Genomic DNA, 25,379 nt, shown 5'->3' on the forward strand with positions numbered 1-25,379 from the left:
TTATATTTAAAAACCCTTTTTCCTACCGGGTGTTGGTGGCTCACGCCTGTAATCCTAGCTACTCAGAAGGCTGAGACCTGAGGATCATGGTTCAAAACCAGCCTAGGCAAGAAAGTCCATGAAACTCTTACCTCAAGATGTTCTTTCCTTAACCCTCTTTTCTAGCCAGAACTCTAAGTGAGGCAGGAGGAAGATGAGACAAGGAAGACTGTGTTAAGGAAAGGGTGATATTCAAAACTGCCATGTCTATGTCACTCAAGATAATACAAAGATAATTGTTCTCTGTTCTTACATATTCGGAACTATGTAGGTTCTACAACAGCAGTTAGATATTAAGTCTTACTATCATATTGCTAGCACCTAATTTAGTACTAAGTACAGAAAAGAATCAAAAGAAATTTATGTTGCTGGGCAATGATGGCACATGCTTGTATTATAATCTAGCTAGTTAGTATGAAATCTTCGGATCAAGGTTTGACACCAGGCCAAGCAGAAAAATCTTGGAATTCTTTTCTCCAATTAACCAACAAAAAGCCTTAAGTGTTGCTGTGATTCAAGTAGTAGAGCACCAACCAGCCGTGAGTGAAAAAGCCAAATGAGCATAAAGCTCTGCATTCAAGCCCCAGAGTATATGCATGTGCACACACACATACACACACTAAACCCACAAAACCAATGCTAAACTGATAGTGATAAGAATTTCCAGGCCCATCAGGTGGATCCTGCCAGTAATCCTAGCTACTAGGAAACTGACAGCTGAAGATAGTAGTTCAAAGCCAGCTACACAGGAAAGTTCCTGAAGCTCTTATTTCTATTAACCACCAAAAAGTCACAAGTGAAGCTGTGGCTCAAGTGGCTGAGCACCAACCTTGAGCAAAAAAACTTAAAGAGCCAGGCACTGGTGGCTCAGGCCTGTAATCCTAGCTACTAAGGAGGCTGAGATCTGAGGATCACAGTTCAAAGCCAGCCTGGGCAGGAAAAGTCCATAAGACGCTAATCTTGGGGCTGTGGAGGTGGCTCAGTGGTAGAGCACTTGCCTTGCATGCATGAGGCCTTGGGCTCGATTCCTCAGCACCATATAAGCAGGAAAAAAAAGCCGGAAGAGGTGTTGTGGCTCAAGTGGTAGAGCCCTAGCCTTGAGCTAAAGAGCTGAGGGACAGCGCCCAGGCCCACGACCGGACCCCTCCCCCCCCTCCAAAAAAAACTCTAATCTTCAATAAACCACTAGAAAACTAGAAGTGGTGCTGTGGCTCAAGTGGTAGAGTGCTCACCTTGAGCTGAAGAGCATAGGGACAGTGCCCAGGCCCAGAGTTCAAGCCCCACGACCAACAAAACAAACAAAAAACACCTTAAAGACAGCATCCAAACCCTGAATTCAAGCCCTAGGACCCATGTCAAAAAAAAAAAAAAGGAAGAAAGTAAAGGAAAGCTGGGCACCAGTGGCTCACACCTATAAATCCTAACTACTCAGGAGCCTGAGATCTGAGGATCAAGGTTCAAAGCCAGCCCAGGCAGCCTGGGCAGGAAAGTCCATGAGACTCTTATTTCCAATAAAAACCACCAGAAAACTGGAAGTGGCATTGTGGCTCAAGCGGTAGAGTGCTCGCCTTGAGCTGAAGAACGCAGGGACAGCGCCCAACCCCAGAGTTCAAGCCCACGACTGACCAAAAAAAAAAAAAAAAAGCTGGGTACTACTCAGGAGGCTGAGATCTGAGGATCAAGGTTCAAAGTCAGCCCAAGCAGGAAAGTCCAGGAGACTCTTATCTCCAATAAACCACTAGAAAACCAGAAGTGGCAAGTGGTAGAGCGCTAGCCTTGAGCTGAAATGCTGAGGGACAGGTACGGCCCAGGCCCAGAGTTCAGGCCCTATGACCAACAAAAAACAAACAAAAACTATACAAGCTCAAAACAGGGTTTTGTTGTCATTTTCCAACATTTTTTGTCTTTTTTTTTCTTTTTTTGGGTCCAGTCGTGGGGCCTGAACTCTGGGCCTGGGCACTGTCCCTCAGCTCTTCAGCTCAAGGCTAGCACTCTACCACTTGAGCCACAACGCCACTTCCGGCTTTTTTCTTTTTGCTTATGTGGTGCTGAGGAATCGAACCCAGGGCCTCAGGCATACAAGGCAAGTGCTCTACCACTGAGTCACCTTCCCAGCCCCTTTTCCAACATTTTTTGAAGTTTCAACCAACAAGCTAATGAAAACATAGTCCTACCTCACCCACATGAAAAATACTCATCTTGGACTACAAAGACACCAACATCCTAATTAAATTAAAGCCTGAGAGTATGGCTCTGGTAGAGAGATCCTGGGCTTAAGAGGCCTTGGGCTCAAACGGTATTGGGTTCAATGCTCAACTTCTGAGATGGGAAAAACAAATCAAAATTCGACCCCTAAATTCTACTAGGCACAGTGGCCCATAGCTGTAATCTCGCACTTAAGGGATATAGGCAAGATTGTAGTTCAAGACCAGCCTAGACAATATAAAAAAACCCTGTCTAAATAAAAAGAAACAAGCCAGGCGCCAGTGGCTCATGCCTGTAATCCTAGCTACTCAGGAGGCTGAGATCTGAGGATAGTGGTTCAAAGCCAGCCCGGGCAGGAAAGACCCTGAGACTCCTATCTCCAATAAACCGGAAGTGGCCCTGGAGCTCAAGTGGTAGAGCGCTTGCTTTGAGCTGAAGAGCTGAAGGACAATGCCCAGGCCCAGAGTTCAAGCCCCATGACCAACAAAATGAATAAATAAATAATAAAAAGAAACAAGAAGGAATAATTAATTACCCAGTTAATATCTTAAGTTGTATACTTACTCTGCATTCTAAGACATGAATTTTGGCAGTATTTGTTTCATTTAACAGATCATAACACAAATTCAAATATCACACTAATGACTAACCTGTACACTATTTTAGTAGTAAAAGGATGACAGTTTGGTACTTTAAAAGAAAAGCCAACACCAGAAACAGTCAGTAGCCCTAATGGGCTCTGCTTCTCTCATGGCAACACCTGATTCCAGAACCACCAAGATTGAAAAATGAACCTCTCAAGGCATTCTAGATTTCTGATGGGCTGAGGTCAGTCCACATAATTGTCTCTATACCTCAAAAATTCTATTTTTGTTTGTTTGTTTGTTTGTGGTGCCAGTCCTAAGGCTTAAACTCAGGGCTTGTGCACTGTCCCTGAGGTTTTCGTTGTTTTTTGCTCAAGGCTAGAGCTTAAGCCACAGCTCCACTTCTGGCTTTTTTGGGGTAGTTTTGGGGAGATAAAGAGTCTCTCTTTTCCACCTAGGCTGACTCTGAACCATGATCCCTATAATCCTATCTAGTTAGGATGCTGAGATGGCTGAGATCTAAGTGTAAGCCACCAGTGCTGTGCTCCTATGTATATGGGGGTGGGAGAGTGCTGGGGTTTGAACTCAGGACCTCGGTGCTGATAAGAATCCCATGGATTTTTCCTGCACTGGCTGGGTTCAAATCTTGGATCTTCAGATCTCGGCCTCCTGAACAGCTGTGAAAACAGATGCGAGCCATTGGCACCAGGCCATTTCCAGCTTTCTGTCCTTTTTTTTTGGGGGGGGGGGGCCGGTCGTGGGGCCTGAACTCTGGGCCTGGGCGCGGTCCCTCAGTCCTTCAGCTCAAGGCTAGCGCTCTACCACTTGAGCCACAGCGCCACTTCCGGCTTTTTTCTTTTTTCTTATGTGGTGCTGAGGAATCGAACCCAGGGCCTCGAGCATGCAAGGCAAGCGCTCTACCACTGAGCCACTTTCCCAGCCCCCCCCCCTTTTTAAAGTCAGTCATGGGGCCCTTCAGCTCAAGGCTAGCGCTCTACCACTTGAGCTACAGCGCCACTTCTGGCTTTTTCTGCTTATGTGGTTCTGAAGAATCGAACTCAGGCCTCTTGCATGCAAGGCAAGCACTCTACCACTGAGCCACCTTCTCAGCCTCTTTCTGCCTACTAACTGGAGAAAAAGCTCAGGAACTTTTTCGCTCCAGCTGGATTTGAAAAAACAAGATCCTCAGATCTCAGCCTCCTGAAGTAGCTAGTATTAAGGGCATGAGCCATGGGTTTATACTCCAAAAACTCTTTTAGGGAAAGTTAAAAAAAAAAAAAAAAAAAGGAAGACAGGTAACATTAATACCTATAATCCTAGATACTGAAGAGGCTGAGCAAGATTTAAGCCAGTACCAACTCAAGAGGCTGAGCAAGATTTGAGCTAGCTCCAACAAAGCAGAGAAAAAGGAAATTGCAAGCTAGTGGCTCACAGCTGTAATCCTAGCTACTCAGGAGGCTGAGATATTGAGGATCAAGGTTCAAAGCCAGCCTGGGCAGGAAAGTCCGTGAGACTCTTATCTCCAATAAACCACCAGAAAAAAAAACAAAAGCTGCTGTGGGTCAAGTGCTAGCCTTGAGCTGAAGAGCTGACAGAGAGGGCCCAGGCCCAGAGTTCAAGCCCCACAACTGACAAAAAAAAAAAAAAAAAAAAAAAAGCAAAATAAGAGCTGGGTGCTGGTGTCTCACACCTGTAATCTTAGCTACTCAGGAAGCTGAGATCTGAGGATTACAGTTTAAAGTCAGCCTGGTCTGATGAATTAACCAGCAGAAGTAAGAGTCTACAAGATTCTTTTCCCCAATTAACCACCAAAAGCTGTGGCCGAAGTGGCAGGGCACTACCCTTGAGCACAAAAGCTTAGCAACCTGCCCAGGGCCTGAGTTCAAGCCTCAAGATCAGCACCAAAGAAGTAAGTAAAATAGGTGGGCACTGAGGGTTGGTGCCTATAATCCTAGCTACTCAAGAAGCTCAGAGCTACTCAGGAGGCTGAGAGCAGTTCAAAGTCAGCCCAGGCAGGAAGGTCTATGAGAATCCTATTTCTAGTTAACTACCAGAAAACCAGAAGTGGTGCTGTGGCTCAAAGTGGTAGAGTGTTGACCTTGAACAAAAAAGACCTTAGGGGCGCCGGTGGCTCGCACATGTAATCCTACCTACTCAAGAGGCTGAGATCTGAGGATTGTGGTTCAAAGCCAGCCCTGGCAGGAAAGACCGTGAAACTCCTATCTCCAATAAACACCAGAAAACCAGAAGTGGCACTAAAGCTCAAGTGGTAGACTGCTAGCCTTGAGCTGAAGAGCTGAGGGACAGTGGCCCAGGCCCAGACCCAGAGTTCAAATCCCACAACAAACCAAAAAAAAAAAAAAAAAAAAAAAACTTAGGCACAGTGCCCAGGCCCGGAGTTCAAGCCCAGGACCAATCAAAAAGAAGAAAAGAAAAAGTGAATTAAATCATTTGGGCACCTGTGGCTCATACCTGTAATCCTAGCTACTTAGAAATCTGAGATTTTGAGGACTGCAGTTCAAAGCCAACCCAGGCAATCAAGTCTGTGAAACTATCACCAAATAGCCACCAAAAAAGCTGGAAGCAGAGCTCTGGTTCAGTGGCACAGTGCAAGGCTTGAGCAAAAAGCTCAGGGACAGCACCTAGGCCCTCTGGGTTCAAGCCCCAGGACTGGCAAAAAAAATGGGGGGAGGCAGATGGTAAGAACTCTTTTATTCTCTTTGTTCTGCAGATGATAAACCTCCAGGAACTTCAGTCAACAACAGGCTTCCCACAAACTCTCCTTAAATTAGAATCACCTCTCAGGAACAAGCTTACCACTCTGAATCCCTGATTTACAAATACTTAGTCAAGCTGGGCACCTACAGCTCATTCCTGTAATCCTAGCTACTTGAGAGGATGAGATCTGAGGTTTGTGGTTCGAAGTCAGACAGGGCAGAAAAGTGGCCATGAGACTTTTATCCAATTAACCACTCAAAAGCCGGAAGTGGAGCTATGGCTCAAAGTGGTAGAGCTCTAACCTTGGAGCTGAAGAGCTCAGGGACAGAGCCAGGGCCCTGAGCTCAAGCCCTACAACCAACCAAAATCAAAAACAAAAACAAAAAAAAATTGTCACATACAGATCCTAAAAGCTATGCAGATTTCCTCTTCTCTTCTTCCACTTTGAGAATCTACCCTTACTCACTTCACAAACTCACTTGCTCAGATGCTCTGAAATATCCAAACTGTCATACTTAAGAGCAAAAGCAGGATCTGAAGAAGCCACTCTCCTGACACAAGAGATTCCAAGTCTTTCTTGCAGCTTGTATGTTGAGAGCATCTAAATCACTTGTACTTAACTGATGCAGCTGGTGGATCACTGAATTTGTTTCTCTATGACCTCTAGCTCAAGAAGAAAAATAAATCCAGACTGGAAGGCAGAGATCCTTTGCGGGGGGGGGGGGGGGGGGGGAGTGGGTGGATGGAATCAGGATCCGTGAGTCAACTGTAGTTGACTACTACATAAATGAAGTTTTAAAAAGTCTAATGAAAGGTCTCTGAGGCCACATGTCTGGCAGGATCCAAGGTTGCCCAGGCCTCAGAAAATGAAACCAAATCAGATTAAAATGGACATTTCAAAACAACAAGAGACGCAGCAGCAAATGCACAGCTGCCATTTCCCGGCCACTTCCTGCGGGAGGCTGGGGGAGGGGCTGTTTGTGTACAGATGGAGGTGGAAGCCATGCCCCCCCAACGCCCCCCAAAGGATACAAATCCCTCACTCCAGTAAGCCCTACAAAGGATGCCCGATACTGGCACTGCCTTTCCCCGAAGACTGGGAGCAGCGGGAAAGAAAGGGATTGATGTAAGGGATTTTGGTGTTTTCTTTTTTTTTTTTTTTTTTGCCACGGAAACGGGGATCCCCACGGTAAAGGATTTCCTGGGAAAGGAATCCCCTCTTTATTCTTCCTCTCCGCCCGGTCAAATCCGGACGCCTCGCACCCAGCCCGTCCACCTCCATCCCTGGAGTGGGGGATTCTCCCGGGACGTGCGGGCCCCACGCCGGGCGCCGCTCCGCTGCCAGCCAAGCCCTCACCTGCCCTCGGGGCTCCGGAGAACCTGCGCGCTCCCCGGGGGGGGGAAGACGCCTCGGACCCCGGGCACCCCGGGTCTCCGCAGCCCACACGCCCCGCTGCCCGCAAACCGGTAGTTTAAGGCAGCCCTCGCACGCGGGCACCCTCCCCCCGGGATTCCACCCGCGTCCCCCGCACGCGTCGCCGCCGCCGGGAGCCTCCGCGCCGCTCCCGCCCCGCGCCCGGAGCCCGGAGCGGGGTCGTCGGCAGCGCCGCCGGACCCCGGCGCGGGGAGAGCCCGCCCGTCACGTTCCGCCCCCGGCGAGGCTCCGGGCCACTCCCGAGCCCGTTCCCCCACGGGGAAGCCCGGCGTGAAAACGGGGCTCCCTTCCCTCAGGCACCCGGCCACGGCCCCCCACAAACCTGAGGCGGCGGCGGCGGCGTCAGGCCGGGCTCGGGGCTCGTCTCCCCGCCGGGGGGCGGGCGGTTCACATGGCCGCGCTCCGGGCGCCGGGAGGGGAGGAGACGCCGGCCGGGGAAGGGGGTTTGGGGGTGCGGGAGGGGGGAGGGGGACGCGGCTCAACCGCGGGGCCCGAGCGGAGCCAACATGGCCGGCGGGGGAGGAGAGAGTCGGTGCCGGAGGGGGCGGGGAAGCTGCGGCCGGAGGAGAGCCGCCCTCCCCGGCCTCCGCCACAGGGTCCTAGCGCCCCGCCGCCCGGCTGCCAGGCCCGAATCTGGGTCCTAGCGCCGCTGGGGTCAGCCAGCCGGCCGCCCCGAGGGCAGCTCCCTCGGCAGCCGAACCTCCCGGCGGGCTGCAGGCAGGCTTCACAAGAGCCGAACTTTCCGGAAAGGCGTGCCACAATCCCAAGGTTAACCCAAGAGACGAGGCCACATTTATAGACCCAAAGGCATGGGCCGCTTTCTGGGGCTGGCGCCTGGAATATAGTCTCAGGGGCAGTTTTATTTCCCGGGCGAGGCAGTGGAAAAATGGAAGTGAAAAGGTTAGGGCGTTATTTAGTCCTGGCAAAAGGGTGACAGAGGCAAGAGCCTGCCACCTACTTACCTTCTGTCCTGTCCGGGCAGCCTGGGCCTGCCTAGATCACCACTTTCCTGACGACATCTGCAGGGCCTTGGGCGTTGGAAAGATTCCTGAGCATAGGGATTGGAGGCTAGGCTCTGGGTCCAGACAACTCGATTCTAGTCTAAACAGGGTCAGAGGGCAGAGAGGATAAGCAGAAAACTCACCAACAAATAGAGAAGCCAGAAATGTCTACCTACTTTTCAGTTCTAATACTTTTTTTTTTCTGACAGGATTACATAGCTGTGTGGAATCTGGGAACAGGAACATAATAAAACCCATTAGAGGAATTGGCTGTCTTCTCCTAAAACACTGTAGACCCCAGAGTGGGAAACATGATGTTAGAGCTTATATAAGTAGTAGTTCAATCTCTCATTTATCAGATGGAGAAGGCCCAGAGAGGTTCACTGACTTCTTCAAGGTCAAACAGTGGATAAAATATACAACTAGAAAGGAAACCAGCTTTTTAAGTTTCCTTTCTTTACAACTCTCACTTCACAGGATTCATTTCAAGATAACTCCCATTCAATTCAGTCCAATGGATTTCTATTTAAAAAAAAAACAAAAAAACTGCCCAAACCGTGTAAAAAGCTCAGGCTGAGCATTTTGGAAGAGATGATACAACTGGCAGGTTGAGGAGTGCCACCAAATAACTTTGGTCTTTCGGGGGTTGCCAGAAACGGAGTGTGGACAAGGCAAGGTGGGGCCTAATCGACTGGTCTAGATTGGATATCCTAACTCCACAGATGAGTGGGCTTTTTTCTGACTGGGGGGGAGGGGGGAACTCCACCCATAAATACTTTAGAGGATAAGAAGGAATGCCTTACAGAGTGAGAGGGCCTGCAGAGGCTAAGGAGGGTTTCTCTCCTTCTGAGATAAGTAGATTACCAAGGGAAGGAGAAGACAACTAAAGTCCTTCTCTTCTCCATGTCCGACAGATTTATAGTCCCACAGATTTATAGGTCACCTTGCAGGGAGGGAGGGAGAATAAAAGACACTTGACAACTAGCTCCACAGTAGCCTGCTAGTCCTTGAGTAAATTGAGCCCACGTTGGATGGAGAGGCCAGCCAACTTCTGCTGAGAAATGCCTCTTTAATTCCAAAATAAAAAATAAAGGTAGGTTGTACTGGCACCTGAAGGGCGGTGGGGGTGAGGAAGCAGGTGGGAAGGAGAGCTGGTATCCCTTTTCCTCTGTCTTCCCTCTTCCAGGACAAGGAGAGAATCTTCTACATCCGCCCCAGTCGCTAAGCTAGCCAGTCGGAGACTAGGCAGGCGGGAGGGGGGTGGAGCCTGCGCCAGTCAGACGGGCTGTAGCCACGCCCCTTCGCTCCACCACCACACACCCACACACACCCACCGCTGGCTCCACAGGGCTCCGGAAGAGCCGGTTACTCCTGTGCCCCACTGACTGTCCCCACCCCTTCCGAGCCCCAGGCCTAGTCTCCAGGGTAACCTCTAGGTATCTCTGCCAGGAGCGGTGGGGTAGAGTAGGACAGGACCACTTGGGGTTAGAAAAATGGGACAGGATCTACTTTTCCTATTTGGTACAAAAAGACAACCACCTACATCCCTGAATGAGTCCTGGCTTTATGGGGATCCTCCTAGCTCCCTGAAGGCTGAGGCTTGCTGCCGATATGCCCCACAAATGTCATCCCCCTGATAGCAGTTAGTTGCCCTTCTCACCCTACCCAGGCTACAGAGGGCAGACTGACCCTATATGTGCCCAAACATTCCTCAATCCCATCAGATGTGACCAATACATCCATCCACTCACCTCTCTTTAAGAAAGCACCAGAAGAACTGATCATAGTATCAGTAACTTGTGAGAAGAGCCTTTAAGGATTAGACCAAAACTTCCCTCAAGTCAGGCCTGAGAATGAGAAATTAGCACCTGCTCTACCTTCCTCACCTTCCCCACCTTTATGATGCACCTTCCTGACTCGGGTCAGCTGCCATAGTGCCTGGCTCCACTGGAGAACCAGATGGCTGGGTGAGAGAAGTAGGCCTGCATATTCCCTCTCCCCTTCCAGACACTTCTGCCATCCAACCCCAGTACCATTGCTGATTTCCCCCAATGCCCTCCAGGACCCCTAGATGGTGACTCAGAAGAGTCTGAAACAAATCCTGACAACCACTCTCCTAATTCTGGAGGTGGGGGAAGGAATGAAAGCAGGTGCTATGGGTGCAGCTGGACTTGGGGTAAGGTGTATTTCCCAATGAAGGTAGGGCTAATTGTACACCACACACACAACACCTTCCTAGCAGGGTGCTGGTGGCTCACACCTGTAATCCTAGCTACTCAGGAGGCTGAGATCTGAGGATCTAGAGTCTCCAATAAATGACTCAAGAAAGCCAGAAGTGTTAGAGCCCTAGTCTTGAGCACAAAAAGGCTCAGGGACAGAGCCCAGGCCCTGAGTTCAAGCCCCAGGACTGGCAGAACAACAAAACTACCTTCCTTCCTCAGGCTCATGAGACAGCTCGTACTATTAATAGGGTCTAGTAGAAATGGCTCTCGGCCTTGTAAACCATTCCAATCGATTTGCCCTCCCTCTTAGGTTGAAGCCAATCTAGTTTTTGTCACCCTTATATTTTGGAGAGGCTGGATTGTCCCTCTCTTCCCTCCAAGTCGGCCTGTGCCCCTCGGATTCCCCAGCTTTTCAATGGGCGTCTCTGCGGTGAGCCCCTATTTCCTAGGGGCTGGGAGTTCCCTTGGCATCCGAAAATGGAGAAAGTGGGGCTTCCTTGCCTTACCTAGCACCCCAATTCCCTCGGAGACTCAGCCTCAGTCCATTCTGCCCCGCTAACAGCCGCTAGAGGTCAGGACCACAAGGTTCCCGCTGCGAACTGGCCCCCACCTCCGGGGGCTCTGGGGGAGGGGCGTTCCTAGGCTAGAACAGCCAACCCCAAGCCCAAGGAGAGAGCCCTTCCCACCTAGGCTCGGTGGGCGGTGCGGAGGTCGGACCCCAAACATCGAGACGTGGGTAGGGAAGAGGGCCGCGGAAAAGCTTTTAGGTGGGATTTGGCTGGACTTGAAGGGCTGAGTGAAGCCAGGCTGGATAGTAACTGTGGCCTAAGTTGTCTCCCCCTCCTCCCCGCCCTTCCTACAAGCAAGGAGAGTTGTTGGGGTGGCGGTTATCCGCCCTCCCATCGGGGTTAGAATGGCGTGGGAAAGCGCGAGTTCCAGAGAGGAGGCGGCAAAACCTAGACCGCGGGAGATGTTTTTTCTTTTTCTTTTTCCTGGCGGGGGAGGGGAGATCCTGGGCCCAGCATAGGAGGGGGACCCCGGGAGCCGATGGCGGAGCGGCGTGGGGAGACCCAGCATTCCGGTCGCAGAGGACAGGGGAGAAACGGGCCATTCAAGAACGGGGGTGAGGGGCGTGTGTGGGGAGAGCCGCTCCCACGGGGAGAGGGAGGGTCCGGTCCTGAGTCCCGGGGTTGGCACCGGGGGATCCGCCAGCCCCGGAGGTGGGGTCCAGGCCTCACCTGGAGCAGGGCCGGGCCGCGAGCACTGGCGGCGGCGCAGGTGGCCGAGCCGGGCGGCGGCAGCGCCTCCTCCCCGCGGCCTGGGGCCGGCGGCGGCGGCGGCGGCGGAGGCGGAGGAGGAGGGGCCGGAGCTCCTCGGGTGAGGACGGGAGCGCACGGGGAGGGCGGTCGTAAAGGATCCGCTGGGGGAGGGGAGGGCGGGTGGCGTCTCCTAGGGGCCAGACCAGGAAGGATCCCAGATGGAGGAAGAGAGAACAGATCCCAGGAAGAGACCGAAACTTCTGCGGCGTAGTGGGGCGGGGGCGGGGGCGGGGAGTGGAGGGAGAAGAGATGGTGGTGGGTCCGAGCTGGACTACTTGGGAGAGATGTGCCAAGGCTCCCCAGGCATCATCAGAGACTTACAAAGAAGGCGGACCGTGGGGAGTCACAAGGATTTCCCGGAGGCCTTAGGGGAGCAGGGGTGAGAACTCAAGGCCGGGCATGCTGGAGGTCACGCACAGCGCCCTGCTCGGTGAACAGCTTCCCCTGCTTCACCCCCTCTTGGGCCCCATCCATACAGCTGCGGAGCCTCTAGGATCAGGGAAGCCACAAGGGCAAAACCTTCCTGTCCTCTCAACCTCAGCCCTACCTCTCACTCAGTGTCCTCCGTGACTAGTGTGGCAGCCATCCATGGAGCCCTCGTGAGGTTGGGATTGTGGGACCGTGGGAACTGGCTTGATTCATAGTTCGGCTTTGCCCCAACCACCACCACCACCACCCTGGTAGCAACCTCTGGAGGAACAGGAAGCAGCTGCTCAAGTGCAGCCCACCTGGTAGAGGGTCAGGGTGGGGGAGGAGAGCTGATAGGGACTTAAAAGGCCTGAGTGAAATCGGGGGAGGGGGGGAAGCACCTCTAACACGACCGAAAACAACAACAAAAGGGCTCGCAAAGAGTACTACAAAATATTACCAGGATCAGCTTAATTTCACCGAACAGGGAGCGGAAACCCAGGCCTAAGGCACAGCCTCAGGGGCTTCAATAGAGCTGGAGTACGTCAAGGTCGGCTGGTGTCGATCTTCAGGCCCCCCCCCTTCCCCGTGGTCCCATTTCCTCTCTTTCACCCCTAAAAGAGCAAAGGTTAAGCCCCACCCCTGCTGAGTCAGCCTGGGAGGGAGCTAGGCATCCCTCAGGCCTTCCCTGGGGGCTGGCCCCAAACTCACCCATGTCAGGCTTGAAGAGCTCCAGGTTGGGACCACTTGGCTGCTCACTGTCCTTGGGCTCCCTTCAATGTGAAGGCTTGTGTTAGATCCTCCAAAACTGTGAACTGAGAACTAGCAAGAATCCAACAGCCAATATATGCTTCCTGCGAACCTCACAGCCTGAACTGCTGTAGGGTGATGTCCCTGTGTGACAGACTGGTAGGGAGGGAGGAGGGAGGAAAGAGGAGGGAGGGAAGGGCGGGGCTTTCTCTGGGTGGAGAGAGGGAGGAGACCCAGGACAGGGCAGACTGGGAGAAATATGGAGGAAGGTTAGAACTATGTTGACTCTTCGGTAGCACGGTAGAAGAGGACAGTAAAAGGAGAAGCAAATAATTGTAGCTAGTGAGATGGAGAAGGTGGTCGATAAATACTGAAGAACACCAATGTAGAAGGGGATGCAAATGACCTTTGGTACCTCAGTTGCTGGGTCCTCATCTGGTTACTGGGGGAAAGGAAAAAGCTGACCGGTACACTGGAGCCTTCGCTAGCATACCCACGAGCAAGTCAGAGCCTGGAAGAAGTGTTTCCCCCCCCTCAGCCCCCGCCCAGTAACATTTCCCCCAATCCAGGCTTTTCTGGGAGCAAACTACCAGGCACATGCAGCTCAGGGGCTCCACCTTCTGTCCAGATGGTGGCACCGGAGGAACTGCTGCCTTGGACGTCACCGCAAGTGGGGAGGAAGCTCGGAGGCCCCAACTCTGCCCCAGGCGGGTCTCCCTGGGCCCCTCCTCAACCTTCTGGCCCTAGGGGCCCCTGAATTGGGAGCTCAACCTGTCCCCCGCCCAGCTTCTACTAAATCGAAAGCCTTGGAGGGCGGGGCTTATAGATACAGGCTCGGCTTCAGGACAAAAGCCCCAGCTGGTTTGTAAACAGTCATTAGATGAGACAATCGCCTCTCAGCAAATAGCCTTTATAGATTCAAAATGGTGAGATCAGTTTTCTCAATCTCCAAGGCTGCCGCGAGAGGGCACTAGGATAGGTGTGGGCCCCAAGAACAATTACAGGGAACCAAGTCTGACCTTGCAATCTGCAATTTATTGGGCCAAAAGGAGAATTTATCTAATTGCATTTGGTCAGCAGCCCTAGCAGTAACGCTGAAAATTGCTATTTCCCTTTAGCAGTTTACTAAGCCCCTTTCCAAACTTATGAGATCTTTGCAGAGCTCAGCTATGCCTCCTGAATTTTTACCCCACAGAGACTGAAGCAATCACAAACATGCAAGTTTCAGCTTGCTCAAAATGTCAGGAAGCAGGGGCTGGGAAGGTGGCTCAGTGGTCGAGTGCTTGTCTTGCATGCATGAGGCCCTGGAGCACCACATAAGCAGAAAAAAGCTGGAAGTGGAGCTGTGACCCAAGTGGTAAGAGTGCTAGCCTTGGGCTAAAGAGCTGAGGGACAGTGCCCAGGCCGAGTTCAGGCCCATAACCGACCAAAAAAAAAAAAAAAAGACGGTAAATTTTCTGCACAGCTCACACCTGTAATCCTACTCAGAAGGCTGAGATCTGAGTGAGGATCAGTTTGAAGCCAGCCAGTCAGTAGTCTCTGAGACTTATCTCCAATTAAGCACCAAAAAGCCAGTATAGCGGTGACACAAGTGATAGAGTTGCTAGCCTTGAGCAAAAAAGCTGAGGGGAGAATGCAATAAAAAATTCAATGTATATACAAGAAAAATGAGTGAAGGGATGGGTTGGAAGAATGATGAAAGGGTGACACTGACCAAGATGCATTATATTCACAAATTGCTTTGCTAAATAGCTCTTAATAAAAAAAAAAAAAAGACAGCATCCAGGGTCTGAGTTCAAACCTCAGAAAACTGCATGAAAGTTTCTGAAGAAATGAAGGCCAGTGCCAGCTCTGGTGTCACAGGTATGTAATCTCAGCATTCAGAATTCAGAGGAAAGGAAATGAGGATCAGTTCAGTCTGAGTCCTTGACTCAAATGGGGGGGGGGGGGGGGAAATCCAGTCATGATATAATCAGTAGTAATCAGTTTTTTCTTGTGGGTTGTAGGGCTTGGGTGCTCTCTTAAGCTCTTTTGCTCGTTAGTGCTCCACTACTGGTTAACTGGAGACAAGTCTCATGGACTTCCCTGGGTAGGCTGGCTTTGAACTATAATCCTGATCTCAGCCTCCTGAGTAGCTAGGATTACAGGAGTGAGCCACCGGCAGCCAGATGTTATTCCTTAAAAACAATTAGGGCTGGGAAGGTAGGTTAGTGGTAGAGTGCTTGCCTTACATGCTTGAGGCCCTGGGTTCCATTCCTCAGCACCACATACACAGAAAAAGCCGAAGTGGCACTGTGGCTCAAGTGGTAGGTAGAGTACTAGCCTTGAGCTGAAGAGCTGAGGGACAGCGCCCAGGCCCTGAGTTCAAGTCCCATGACCGACAGGAAAAAACAAATTTAAAATCATTTCCCCATTACGCCTTACTAAAAAAAACTTTGCTTTTTTACCAAGCACAAATGTGCTATATAAAATGTTTAAAGCAGAAAAAGTGTTTTGAACAAATGCCACTTCACAAGTGGGCCAAAGCTCAGATCTAGTTGTGCACAGGTAACTCTAAAATGCAGTTCATAAATCCAAAATAATCCCCATTCCAAACATACATAGCCTTTTTTATGCTAAAGCTGAATGAATCTTTGAGGCCAACTTGTCAAAAATTTCAGTGATAGGCATGGTGGCTATTTTTTTTTTTGTCGGTTGTGGGGCTTGAACCCTGAACTTGGGTGCTGTCCCTCAGCTCTTCAGCTCAAGGCTAGCACTCTACCACTAGAGCCACAGTGCCACTTCTGGTTTTCTGAGTGGCTTATTGGAGATAAGAGTCTCATGGACTTTCCTGCCCAGGCTGGCTCTGAACCATGATTCTCAGATCTCAGCCTCCTGAGTAGCTAGGATTACAGGCATGAGCCACCAGCACCAGGATGGTGGCTCTCATAGTAATTGTATTTACTCAGGGAGCTGAGATCAGAATCATAGTTGGAGCCAGCCAAGCATATTGCAGGACTATAGTAGTTAGTATAAAATAGGAACAAAGTACAAGCATACACTGGGGCAAAAAGAGATCCTATCTACTTTAAAAAAAAAAAAAATCAGTGCAAAAAAAGGGCTGTTGACATGGCTCAGTAGATCACTTCCCTAAAAGGTGTGAGGTCCTGAGTTCAAACCCTTATATTGTCTACATACCCTCTAAAAAAAAAAAGTAAATGTAGTCAGAACCAAGAAAGAGATACATTCTGAGGGGTATACATTTTATTGGAAACCTTAAATACTCTTGAGACAGAACATGTCTTCAATCAAGGGTCTTATCTGGCTTTCACAGAAAACTGTAAATTTTAGAACCGGAGGACAAGGAAAGGTACAGGATGAGGATGAGTGCTTAGTTTGTCAAGAGGACCCCTCACGATGCATGCTCTTCAGCCAGCTTATCAGCTTTTGCCACAGCTTCTTCAATAGGTCCCACCATATAAAAGGCCTGTTCTGGAAGATGGTCATATTCACCTATAAAAGAAAATAAATCCGATTAGTAAGAAATGGAGGAATATTAACCTTTTGTAGTGTACTTCTTTTACAGTCAGATTTGAAAAACATGGTGTACAATCGATTAAGAAAACATGCTGGGGAGGACTGGGAAAGTGGCTCAGTGGTAGAGCGCTTGCCTTGAGCTAAAGAGCTGAGGGACAAGTGCCCAGGCCCAGAGTTCAGCCCCCCCTACCCCCAAAAGAGAAATAGAAAGCATGCTAGCTGGGTGTTGGGTGATTCTTACCTATGATCCTACCTACTCAGGAGGCTAAGATAAGAGGATTGCAGTTCAAAGCCTGCCTGGCAGGAAAGTCTATGAGATAGATACTCATCTCCAATTAACCACCAGAAAACTGGAAGTGGTGGCTCAGTGGTAGAGTGCTAGCCTTCAGCAAAAGAGCTTGGGGACAGCACTCAAGCTATTGAGTTCAAGTCCCAGGACAGACAAAAAAAAACAAAAACATGGGTTAAGATAATGTAACTTGGATTTAAAATCTTGCTACCATGGCTATGTGATACTGGGTTTAAACTTAGTGTGTTCCCAATTTGTTTTGTTTTTTTTTGGTTAGTCGTGGGTCTTGGGCGCTGTCCCTGCGCTCTTCAGCGCAAGGTAAGCACTCCACCACTTGAGCCACAGCACCACTTCCAGTTTTTTAATGGTTTATTGTAAGAGTCTCACGGACGGGCTGGGAAGGTGGCTCAGTGGTAGAGCGCTTGCCTTGCATGCCTGAGGCCCAGTTCCCCAGTTCCACATAAGCAAAAAGAAAAAAGCCGGGGAGCTGGGAAGGTGGCTCAGTGGTAGAGTGCTTGCCTTGCATGCATGAGGCCCTGGGTTTGATTCCTCAGCACCACATAAGCAGAAAAAGCTGGAAGTGGTGCTTGGCTCTAGTGGTAGAGTGTTAGCCTTGAGCTGAAGAGCTGAGGGACAGCACCCAGGCCCAGAGTTCAGGCCTCATGACTGGGAAAAAAAAAAAAGAAAAAAGAAAAAAGCTGAAAGTGGCTCTGTGGCTCAAGTGGTAGAGCGCTAGCCTGGAGCTGAAGAGCTGAGGGACAGCGCCCAGGCCCAGAGTTCAGGCCCCACGACCGGACCAAAAAAAAAAAAAAAGTCTCACGGACTTTCCTGCCCGGGCTGGCTTTGAACCGTGATCCTCAGATCTCAGCCTCCTGAGTAGCTAGGATTACAGGTGTGAGCCACCAGCACCCAGCTTGTTTTGTTTGCCAGTATTGGGGCTTGAACTCAGGGCCTAGGCACTGTTCTTGAGCTTGTTTATCTCAAGGCTAGCACTCTACCACTTGAGCCATAGCGTCACTTCCGGTTTATGTGGTTCTGAGGAATCAAACCCAGAGCTTCATGCATGCTAGGCAAGCATTCTACCACTAAGCCACATTCCCAGTCCCAATTTCATTTGTATAACATTTTTCCTTTAAGGTTGTACCTGCAGCTAGTCTTGATCTGAGTTGAAGTTCCAAGCCAGCCTGGGGAGGAAAGTAAGATTTTTTTTTTTTTGGTCGGTCGTGGGGCTTGAACTCTGGGCTTGGGCGCTGTCCCTGCGCTCTTCAGATCAAGGCAAGCGTTCTACCGCTTGAGCCACTGCGCCACTTTTTTTTTTTTGCCAGTCCTGGTGCTTGAAAGGCCTGAGCACTGTTCCTGAGCTTCTTTTGCTCAAGGGTACCACTTGAGCCACAGCACCACTTTGGGCTATTTCTTTTTTTTTTTTTTTTTTGGGTCCAGTCGTGGGGCCCGAACTCTGGGCCTGGGCGCTGTCCCTCAGCTCTTCAGCTCAAGGCTAGCGCTCTACCACTTGAGCCACAGCACCACTTCCGGCTTTTTTCCTTTTGCTTATGTGGTGCTGAGGAATCGAACCCAGGGCCTCAGGCTTGCAAGGCAAGCGCTTCTACCACTGAGCCAACTTCCCAGCCCTACTTTGGGCTATTTCTGCGGAAGAATCGAACCCAGGGTTTCATGCATATAAGGCAAGCACTCTACCAGTAAGCTACATTCCCAGCCTGAAAGTAAAATTCTTGCCTCCAACTAATCACCAAAAAGCAGAAAGTAGAGCTGTGTCTCAAGTGGTAGACTGCTAGCCTTGAGCAAAAAAGCTCAGAGACCTAAGTCTAAGCCCCAGGACAGGCATAAGCATACACAGGCAAAGAGACCTAGCAGCCAGGCCAGGTGCTAGTGGATCACACTTACAATCTAAACTCTCAGGACCGGGGTTCAAAGACAGTCCATGCAGAAAGCCTAGTCTGCAACTATCTCCAATTATCCAGTAAAAAGGCAGATATGGAGGTGTAGCTCAAGTGGTAGAGTACCAACCTTGAGTAAAAAAAACAAGCAAGAGGGCTGGGAAGTTGGCTCAGTGGTAGAGCGCCTGCCTTGCATGCCTGAGGCCCTGGGTTCAATTCCTCAGCACCACATAAGCAAAAAGATAGAAGCTGGAAGTGGCACTGTGGCTCAGGTGGTAGAGCGCTAGCCTTGAGCTCTAGAGCTGAGGGACAGTGCCCAGGCCCAGAGTTCAGGCCCCACAACCGGACCCCCCAAAAAAACCAAAAAAAAAAAAACCAAGCAAGATCAAGAGTCCCTGGGTTCAAGCCCAGGAACTGCCACAAGAAAAGAAGCAGAGAATCAAATAAAAGGCACTCTAAATTATCAAATACATTGGTGGAAAATAAGCTTTTTTAAATTAAAAACAAAACCACTATGATATATATAATTTGATGATCACTGGAATGAGAACATCAAGCATTCAGGATTTCAGTTTATCATTTTACCTTCAGCTTTATACCCAAAATCTTACCTGCCAAAATTTGCTGGAATCCTTTGATGGTCTCCTTCAAGGGTACCAGCTTTCCCATGTGTCCAGTAAAGACCTCAGCAACCTGGAATGGCTGAGACAAGAAACGCTGTATTTTCCTTGCACGGGACACAGTCAACTTATCTTCTTCAGAAAGTTCATCCATACCCAGGATGGCAATAATATCCTGGAGGGATTTGTAATCCTATGGAAAAGCAAGAATAAAAGGGCCTGAGTATTCACATTCATTTAATTTAGACTCTTAAAACCAAGTACAAATGTCACAATGAAATTCTTCCCCCTGTGTAATAAATGTATGCTAATTAAAAACTCAAGACAGAATCCTAAGAGTTAAAATAAGCCTCAAGCACCAACTACTACTGTAGTATTTCCTTGTTCCAAAGCAAATCAAATCACAATTAGGAAAGATCTAGTCCTAATATGGTTCTCAAATTACTTATGATCTTTTGACTATTGACCCCCAAAGCAATATACACACCTGCAGGATCTTTTGCACGCCACGGGCAACATCATAATGCTCACTGCCAACAATGTTGGGATCCATGATACGGGAAGTCGAATCCAAAGGATCCACAGCTGGATAGATGCCCAGCTCAGCAATAGCACGGGAAAGTACAGTGGTGGCATCCAAATGGGCAAAGGTAGTGGCAGGAGCAGGGTCAGTTAAGTCATCAGCAGGCACATAGATAGCCTAGGGTAAGTCAAGAACCCATGAAAAACACTGTAAGCCAAAGTTAATTCTATTTAAAGCCATTCCCTTTTCTGAGCTCTCCATCATGTCACACCCTTTTATTGAGACAAACTCTCACTATGTAAACTAGGCTGGCCTCAAACTGGCAATTCTCTTGCCTCAACCTCCCAAATACTAAGAGGATCACAGGCATGTACCCTATGGGGGTAAAGTCTATCTAAAAGAGCTGCTCATATATTAAGTGAACTTACAGATTATCTCTTTTCTCTAAGACATAGCAGAAAGATATTGGCATTCAATTCTAGGGGAAGAGACAAAAAATGTAACCCAACCTGGCCTTAATACAACAGATCCTCCGTGCCTTGGCCTCCCTGGTGCTGGGATTATCAGCCCGAACCACCATGCCCACTCATTGTCATTCTTTTCATCCTACATTTAGCTCCAATGAAACCAGCTTTCAAAGATAAAAGCAATAGGTGGGCACCAGTTCATCATGTCTGTAATACTAGCTACTCAGGAGGCTAAGATCTGATGATCCAAGTTTCAAGTCAGCCTGGACAGCAAATTCTGAGAGACTCCAATTAAACACCAAAAACAACCCAGAAGTGGAGCTGTGGCTCAAGAGCTAGATTTGAACAAAGTTCAGGGACAGTACCCAGGTCCCAAGTTCAAGCCCCAGGACCAGCAAAAACTTTTGCTTTTAATTTAAAAACATCCCTATACTACACCACAGTAGTTAATTAAAATGAATCATGAGGGCTGAAGGTGTAACTCCAATGATAAAAAATATGCTTAATGCACAAGGTCCTGGCAATTTAGACACATTTTTATATAACTTTGCTATGTATACTATTTATATATACTTGAAATTTGTTACTTTAACACAGTAAATACTTACTGGTCAATTTCCACACAGCTGCAGACTTGGCTCACACTCATTACCACCTTTGTGATCTACATTTACACTGTCAATTAGAGTATTTTTTAACCTTTCATAGTCTTCGACATGTGAACAAAGTGTTTTACAGGTTATTTTTGAGATGTAAGAAATGCATTTTTATACCTCTCAACTTGCCTTTATACAAATTAAACCTTTATTCACTTAAAATTTTTCTTACCTGTACAGAAGTGATAGATCCCTTTTTGGTGGTGGTAATTCTTTCCTGCATAGTACCCATGTCAGTGGCTAGGGTAGGTTGATAGCCTACAGCAGAAGGGATTCTGCCCAATAAGGCAGACACCTAAAAAAAAGAACAAAGATCTTAAGTGTCTAGTATACACAACTCCACACAAAGACCCCATGAACCAAAGATCTTCTCAAGGTTTCCCTTGTACCTCTGAGCCAGCTTGGGTGAAGCGAAAGATGTTGTCGATAAAAAGCAGTACATCTTGACCTTCTTGGTCTCTGAAGTATTCAGCCACTGTCAGTCCAGTCAGAGCTACACGGGCACGAGCACCAGGTGGTTCATTCATCTGACCATACACCAAGGCTACCTGTAGTAATCACACAAATCAGAAAACCTAGCAGAGGAAAACAGAAGCCAGTCTCCAAATCCCTAAACAAAATCCCCAATTAGAGAAACTACCACAGGTTCTCTCCATGTGTAAGTATATTTTGCTTGCAAGTTTCTCTTCCCTACTCAATGTGCATGCAATTCAAAAACCTAATGATAATTTCATATTTTTAAGACAAAATTCCTTACGTAGGAAGGAACTAATTCTGTAAGTAAAAGGCACAGAATAAGGTTAGTTGAGTTACATGAAACACCTCCAATCTCCTCCCTCAAGCTAGCTTTCAAATGACAGGACTATTTACCAAAAAGACAGGTGTAGAAAAGTAATTCCACATGAGAGGGGGAAAAAAATGTACTTGTTATATTAGAAGTTATGGGATGGGACAGTATTTAACAGGTATTTAACAGTATTTATAGGTCCTGGTACATTAACAGGAAAATAAATGGCTTTGGCTGGCACAGTAGTATATGTCAGTACTATGTGAAGTGGCATCATCCACTTCAGCAACTCACCTTGGAGGTAGCTTCTTTTAAATTGATAACGCCAGATTCAATCATTTCATGGTATAAGTCATTGCCCTCACGGGTCCTCTCACCAACACCAGCAAACACAGAGTAACCACCATGGGCTTTGGCAACGTTGTTGATTAACTCCATGATCAGTACTGTCTTGCCAACTCCAGCACCACCAAAAAGCCCTAGGGGAAGTTAAATCTTTAAGAGCTCTGTAGTCTCAAACTGAATCAACTTCTTTTCCATCTTTTCTCTTCTCAGGAATGGCATCTGGCTTCAGCAAACTCAGAAGAACGAAAGTCAGAAGCTACTCATCAGTGAAGGATATCAACACCCACTCATGACATGGCATGATTTCCCCCCATATTAGTTTTGGAAAACATGTACCCATCACTAGCATACCAATTTTGCCACCCTTGGCATAGGGAGCCAACAGATCCACAACCTTGATACCAGTCACCAGAATTTCCTGCTCAACACTCATCTCCACAAACTCAGGAGCCTCAGCATGAATAGCAGCAAATCTGTAAAAGTAAAGGAAGTAAGAGGAGCTGCATCTGTTAGCCTAGCTGAAAGCAATTAATAGTCTTAACTAATTAAATGTACTTATCAATGCTTCTATCTAATCCTTTTTAGATAAGTTGTCCTCTAGCATCTAACTTAATTTTCAGCAATAAAAGACTTAATTATCTCAGAAGCCAACAATCCCATTTCCTGACAACTTCAACTGTCACAAAGCTTTTCTATTACCTAGCTAAAGACATCCTTTCACATACCAATAGGAAAACAAAAGACCTTCCCAGTTTTAGAAAATCTTCAACTTAAGCAATAAACCCAAGCTTTATATAACCAAATGGGTTCCTAAGTAGCAATAATTACAATAACAATAATAATAATAATTACAAATCTGTATCTTTGCTTTAGGGAAAAAAAAATGCAATGTGTGATTTTAATTGAATGAATCAGCACCAAGTATTTTCTGTAGGAAAATTCTTCTTGCCACTTAAGTGTATAAAACTGCAAGAAAAAAACCAGTTCCTCTGTGCACAAATGAGCAAGAGGTACTTACTGTTTGGTTTTGATAGGACCTCTCTCATCAATGGGTTCTCCAATGACATTCATGATTCTGCCCAACGTTTCTGGACCAACTGGAATTTTGATTGGTGCACCAGAATCCAATACTTTCTGGCCTCTAACTAAGCCTTCAGTACCGTCCATAGCAATGGTTCTTACTGTACTTTCCCCTGTTAGATAAAAGGCATTGCAAGATTAGATGTCTGGGCAAGCTGGTATTGTAATATTTAAAGGTGGCTGGCACTAAGTATTTATAGGCTCCTTCTCAGGAACTAATTGTGGCTTCAGCAAATTCAGAAGAACGAAAGTCACTTTGAGAAAATCATCATAGAAGGAGTATAGCCTTCAGCTAATCAAAGTCTTCACTACTCCTAAAAATTCTACTTACCCAAATGCTGGGCCACTTCCAAAACTAGCCTGGTGTCCCTGCCTTGCACTTCCAGGGCATTTAGAATAGGTGGTAATCCCTCATCAAACTGGACGTCCACTACTGCACCGATGACCGCCACGATTCGTCCAGTGGCTGCGCCAGCCTTAGGCGACGGAGACGTTTGCGCTGCATAGTCTCTGGCTAACGGACAAAAAAGAAATTGAACAGAACTAGAGTCAGGACGACTAGAGGTCAGCGGATATCCGACTTTCCCCCACCAAGAGAAACAAATTCAGCCCAAGCGCAGCCATTTTCCCTTTGAACGAAAGGCGTGTCCAGAAGAGCCACTCAGCAATAGACCACGCGCCTGAATTAGCCTTCCCGTCCTCATACACAAAGTCCGTTATTATTGAGTTCGGGACAGCCTTTCCACGAGAAGGTCAAGGCACCTGCTTACCACTTTTCCGTCATACTGAGCTCCACTCTCAAAATTCGAACGGCACTCGTCGAATAAAACTCCAACGAGTGACCTGTTCTTGTTATCCCGCCAATAGAGGGCAGTTCACTGCCCCTAAGCATCCTTTTGGCACCGCGGATTCTTTAGGCCCCAACTACAACAGGCCCCCCACCTCAAGGTCATAGGGAAGACGGTAACGACCCAGGCTGCTAGAAGAATACGCTTACCGGGCTGGACCGCTGCTGGGGCAGTCCTCAGCAAAAACTGTGCTTGGGGTAACGAAGCTGAAGGGCTGAGTCCCCGAAAAGCCCCGGAGGCCGACGCAGCGGCCACACGACCCACAAGACTCAACATGGCGGAGTCCGGGTGGAGACTGAGCGCGGCTGCTGTCCCTGCCGGCGGCTAGGCTGCAGTTGGGACGAGACCTATTCTGCTGTATGCACAACCATTGGGCAATTTGGATGCTCATCATTCTTAGCACTGCTTCTATAGGTTAAAAATTTCTCATCTTCTTTGCCATTGGCCTAAACTGGTGCTAATCTAAAACTTCTTTTTTCATTGGAAGTGCCACCTTCCGAGCCTCGAAACGTAATTGGGCCATAGGAATGTCAGTTAGAGTTTTTGGCGGAAGTACGTCTTGGAAAAGGGCTAAGTTCCTGTTGGGAGTGAGAAGAGAGCACGTGGCCTGTCTTTGCCCGTCCTTGGGCTCGCTCCTCAGATGTTCTGCGTTGGTTGACAGCCACGGAGGCGGGGTTATCGAAATGATGGCGATTTGAGGCCACACTGAGGGTGACCCTGAAGAAGTCAGGGACCTTCTCAAACGTAAAAATATGGTTTTTCTATACGATAGTGAAATCCCTTGGTGCAATACACAAATACACATACACAGATATTGGAGGGTGGGGGGAGGGAGTCAGCAAGGACGGGCGCTGGGGGTTTATGCCTGTAATCCTAGCTAATCAGGCACAGATTTGAAGGTCACGATTCAAAGCCAGTCGGGTCAGAAAAGTCCCGGTGAGACTTTTTATCTCCAGGAATTAACCCCTCAAAAACCAGAAGTGGAGCTGTGGCTCAAAGTGAAGCCGGATAGACTAGGAAAAAAGAGGTACAGTCCACTAACAGCAAATACAGGAGATATGAATTCATGTACTTCCTTTAAGATTAAGGGAACAAAAGTCATTTGGGGGAAAATGAAGCAGGATAACTTAGGGAAACTGAGACATGGTGTAGGCAACTCAGAAATATGGTATCTAGAAACTTAGAAATGCTATCTTTGCTTCAAAGAGAGACAAGGGATGCATTTCTCACCCAATAATTCACAATTGCCAGACAGAATGCCCCAAAATGCATATAGCACGGCAGGGTGTTTCCTTGTTTCCAGGATAAGGATCTGTTTTAAGGCAGGATGCATTCTTACCTGGAAACTCAGAGAATACCACTAGGTGTAGTTAAAGCCAAGACAAAGCACCTAGCTCTGCATAACTTAAAGCAAGACCCCCTGCCTTTACCCTATAAATACCCAACAGCTCAAGGAGCTGTGTGTTTTTCTGGGTGTCTCCTTGTGTGTGTCTGTGTATGTGTCTTTGTGGCCCTATGAGAGCACACACACTGTGCTAGAGTGTGCCCCTGCTCTTCCGTTTGTTTGCTTTTTTGTCTATCTGTTTCCTTGCTTGTTTACTTAATAAAGCTCTGCCAAGTTTTCTTATCATTGGGACTTGTCCAGAAATTCTTATTCTGCTATCAAAGTCAA

General features: G+C 48.3%; 2 protein-coding genes and 2 non-coding genes across 6 annotated transcripts in view; all 4 read right to left on the bottom strand.

Annotated features, from left to right (window-relative positions):
* Positions 1-12,813, bottom strand: part of Baz2a (bromodomain adjacent to zinc finger domain 2A) — a 43,700-nt gene extending 30,887 nt beyond the window's left edge. The window contains exons 1-2 of one of the 3 annotated variants that reach the window (XM_070043384.1): positions 12,643-12,813; positions 7,944-8,082 (exon numbers count right to left, since the gene is read on the bottom strand). The gene's annotated coding sequence lies outside the window, so the exon portion shown is untranslated. Of the gene's footprint in view, positions 1-2,894; positions 2,913-7,303; positions 7,429-7,943; positions 8,083-12,642 lie in introns of those variants that run through there. The other 2 variants (XM_070043385.1, XM_070043386.1) reach the window with 2 other exon arrangements.
* A 3,089-nt stretch (positions 12,814-15,902) lies between these two features.
* On the bottom strand, positions 15,903-24,014 carry Atp5f1b (ATP synthase F1 subunit beta). The gene is made up of 10 exons (XM_070043387.1): positions 23,857-24,014; positions 23,191-23,373; positions 22,798-22,972; positions 22,131-22,252; positions 21,729-21,913; positions 21,037-21,195; positions 20,820-20,942; positions 19,489-19,701; positions 18,993-19,194; positions 15,903-16,173 (listed from the first exon to the last, which is right to left on the bottom strand). Exons 1-10 carry the CDS (start codon positions 23,981-23,983, stop codon positions 16,073-16,075), a joined length of 1,590 nt encoding a protein of 529 aa, XP_069899488.1. The 5' UTR covers positions 23,984-24,014; the 3' UTR covers positions 15,903-16,072.
* LOC138806682 (small nucleolar RNA SNORD59) lies at positions 21,981-22,052 on the bottom strand. The gene has a single exon (XR_011365958.1). It is a non-coding gene; the product is annotated as a small nucleolar RNA SNORD59 (small nucleolar RNA).
* Positions 23,063-23,137, bottom strand: LOC138806691 (small nucleolar RNA SNORD59). Its single transcript, XR_011365964.1, has one exon. It is a non-coding gene; the product is annotated as a small nucleolar RNA SNORD59 (small nucleolar RNA).
* Positions 24,015-25,379: the final 1,365 nt, after the last annotated feature.

The sequence above is a fragment of the Dipodomys merriami genome, unplaced genomic scaffold (assembly GCF_024711535.1).
Source record: "Dipodomys merriami isolate MVZ:Mamm:240054 unplaced genomic scaffold, mDipMer1.0.p SCAF_10, whole genome shotgun sequence".
Classification (NCBI taxonomy): domain Eukaryota; kingdom Metazoa; phylum Chordata; class Mammalia; order Rodentia; family Heteromyidae; genus Dipodomys; species Dipodomys merriami.

Coding starts and splice junctions, on each gene's coding strand:
- Atp5f1b (XM_070043387.1), bottom strand. CDS start 23,983: ATGTTGAGTCTTGTGGGTCGTGTGGCCGCTGCGTCGGCCTCCGGGGCT. Junction 22,973..23,190: donor GGAAGTGGCCCAGCATTTGG/GTAAGTAGAATT, acceptor TTTATCTAACAG/GGGAAAGTACAGTAAGAACC. Junction 21,196..21,728: donor TAAAAGAAGCTACCTCCAAG/GTGAGTTGCTGA, acceptor TGATTACTACAG/GTAGCCTTGGTGTATGGTCA.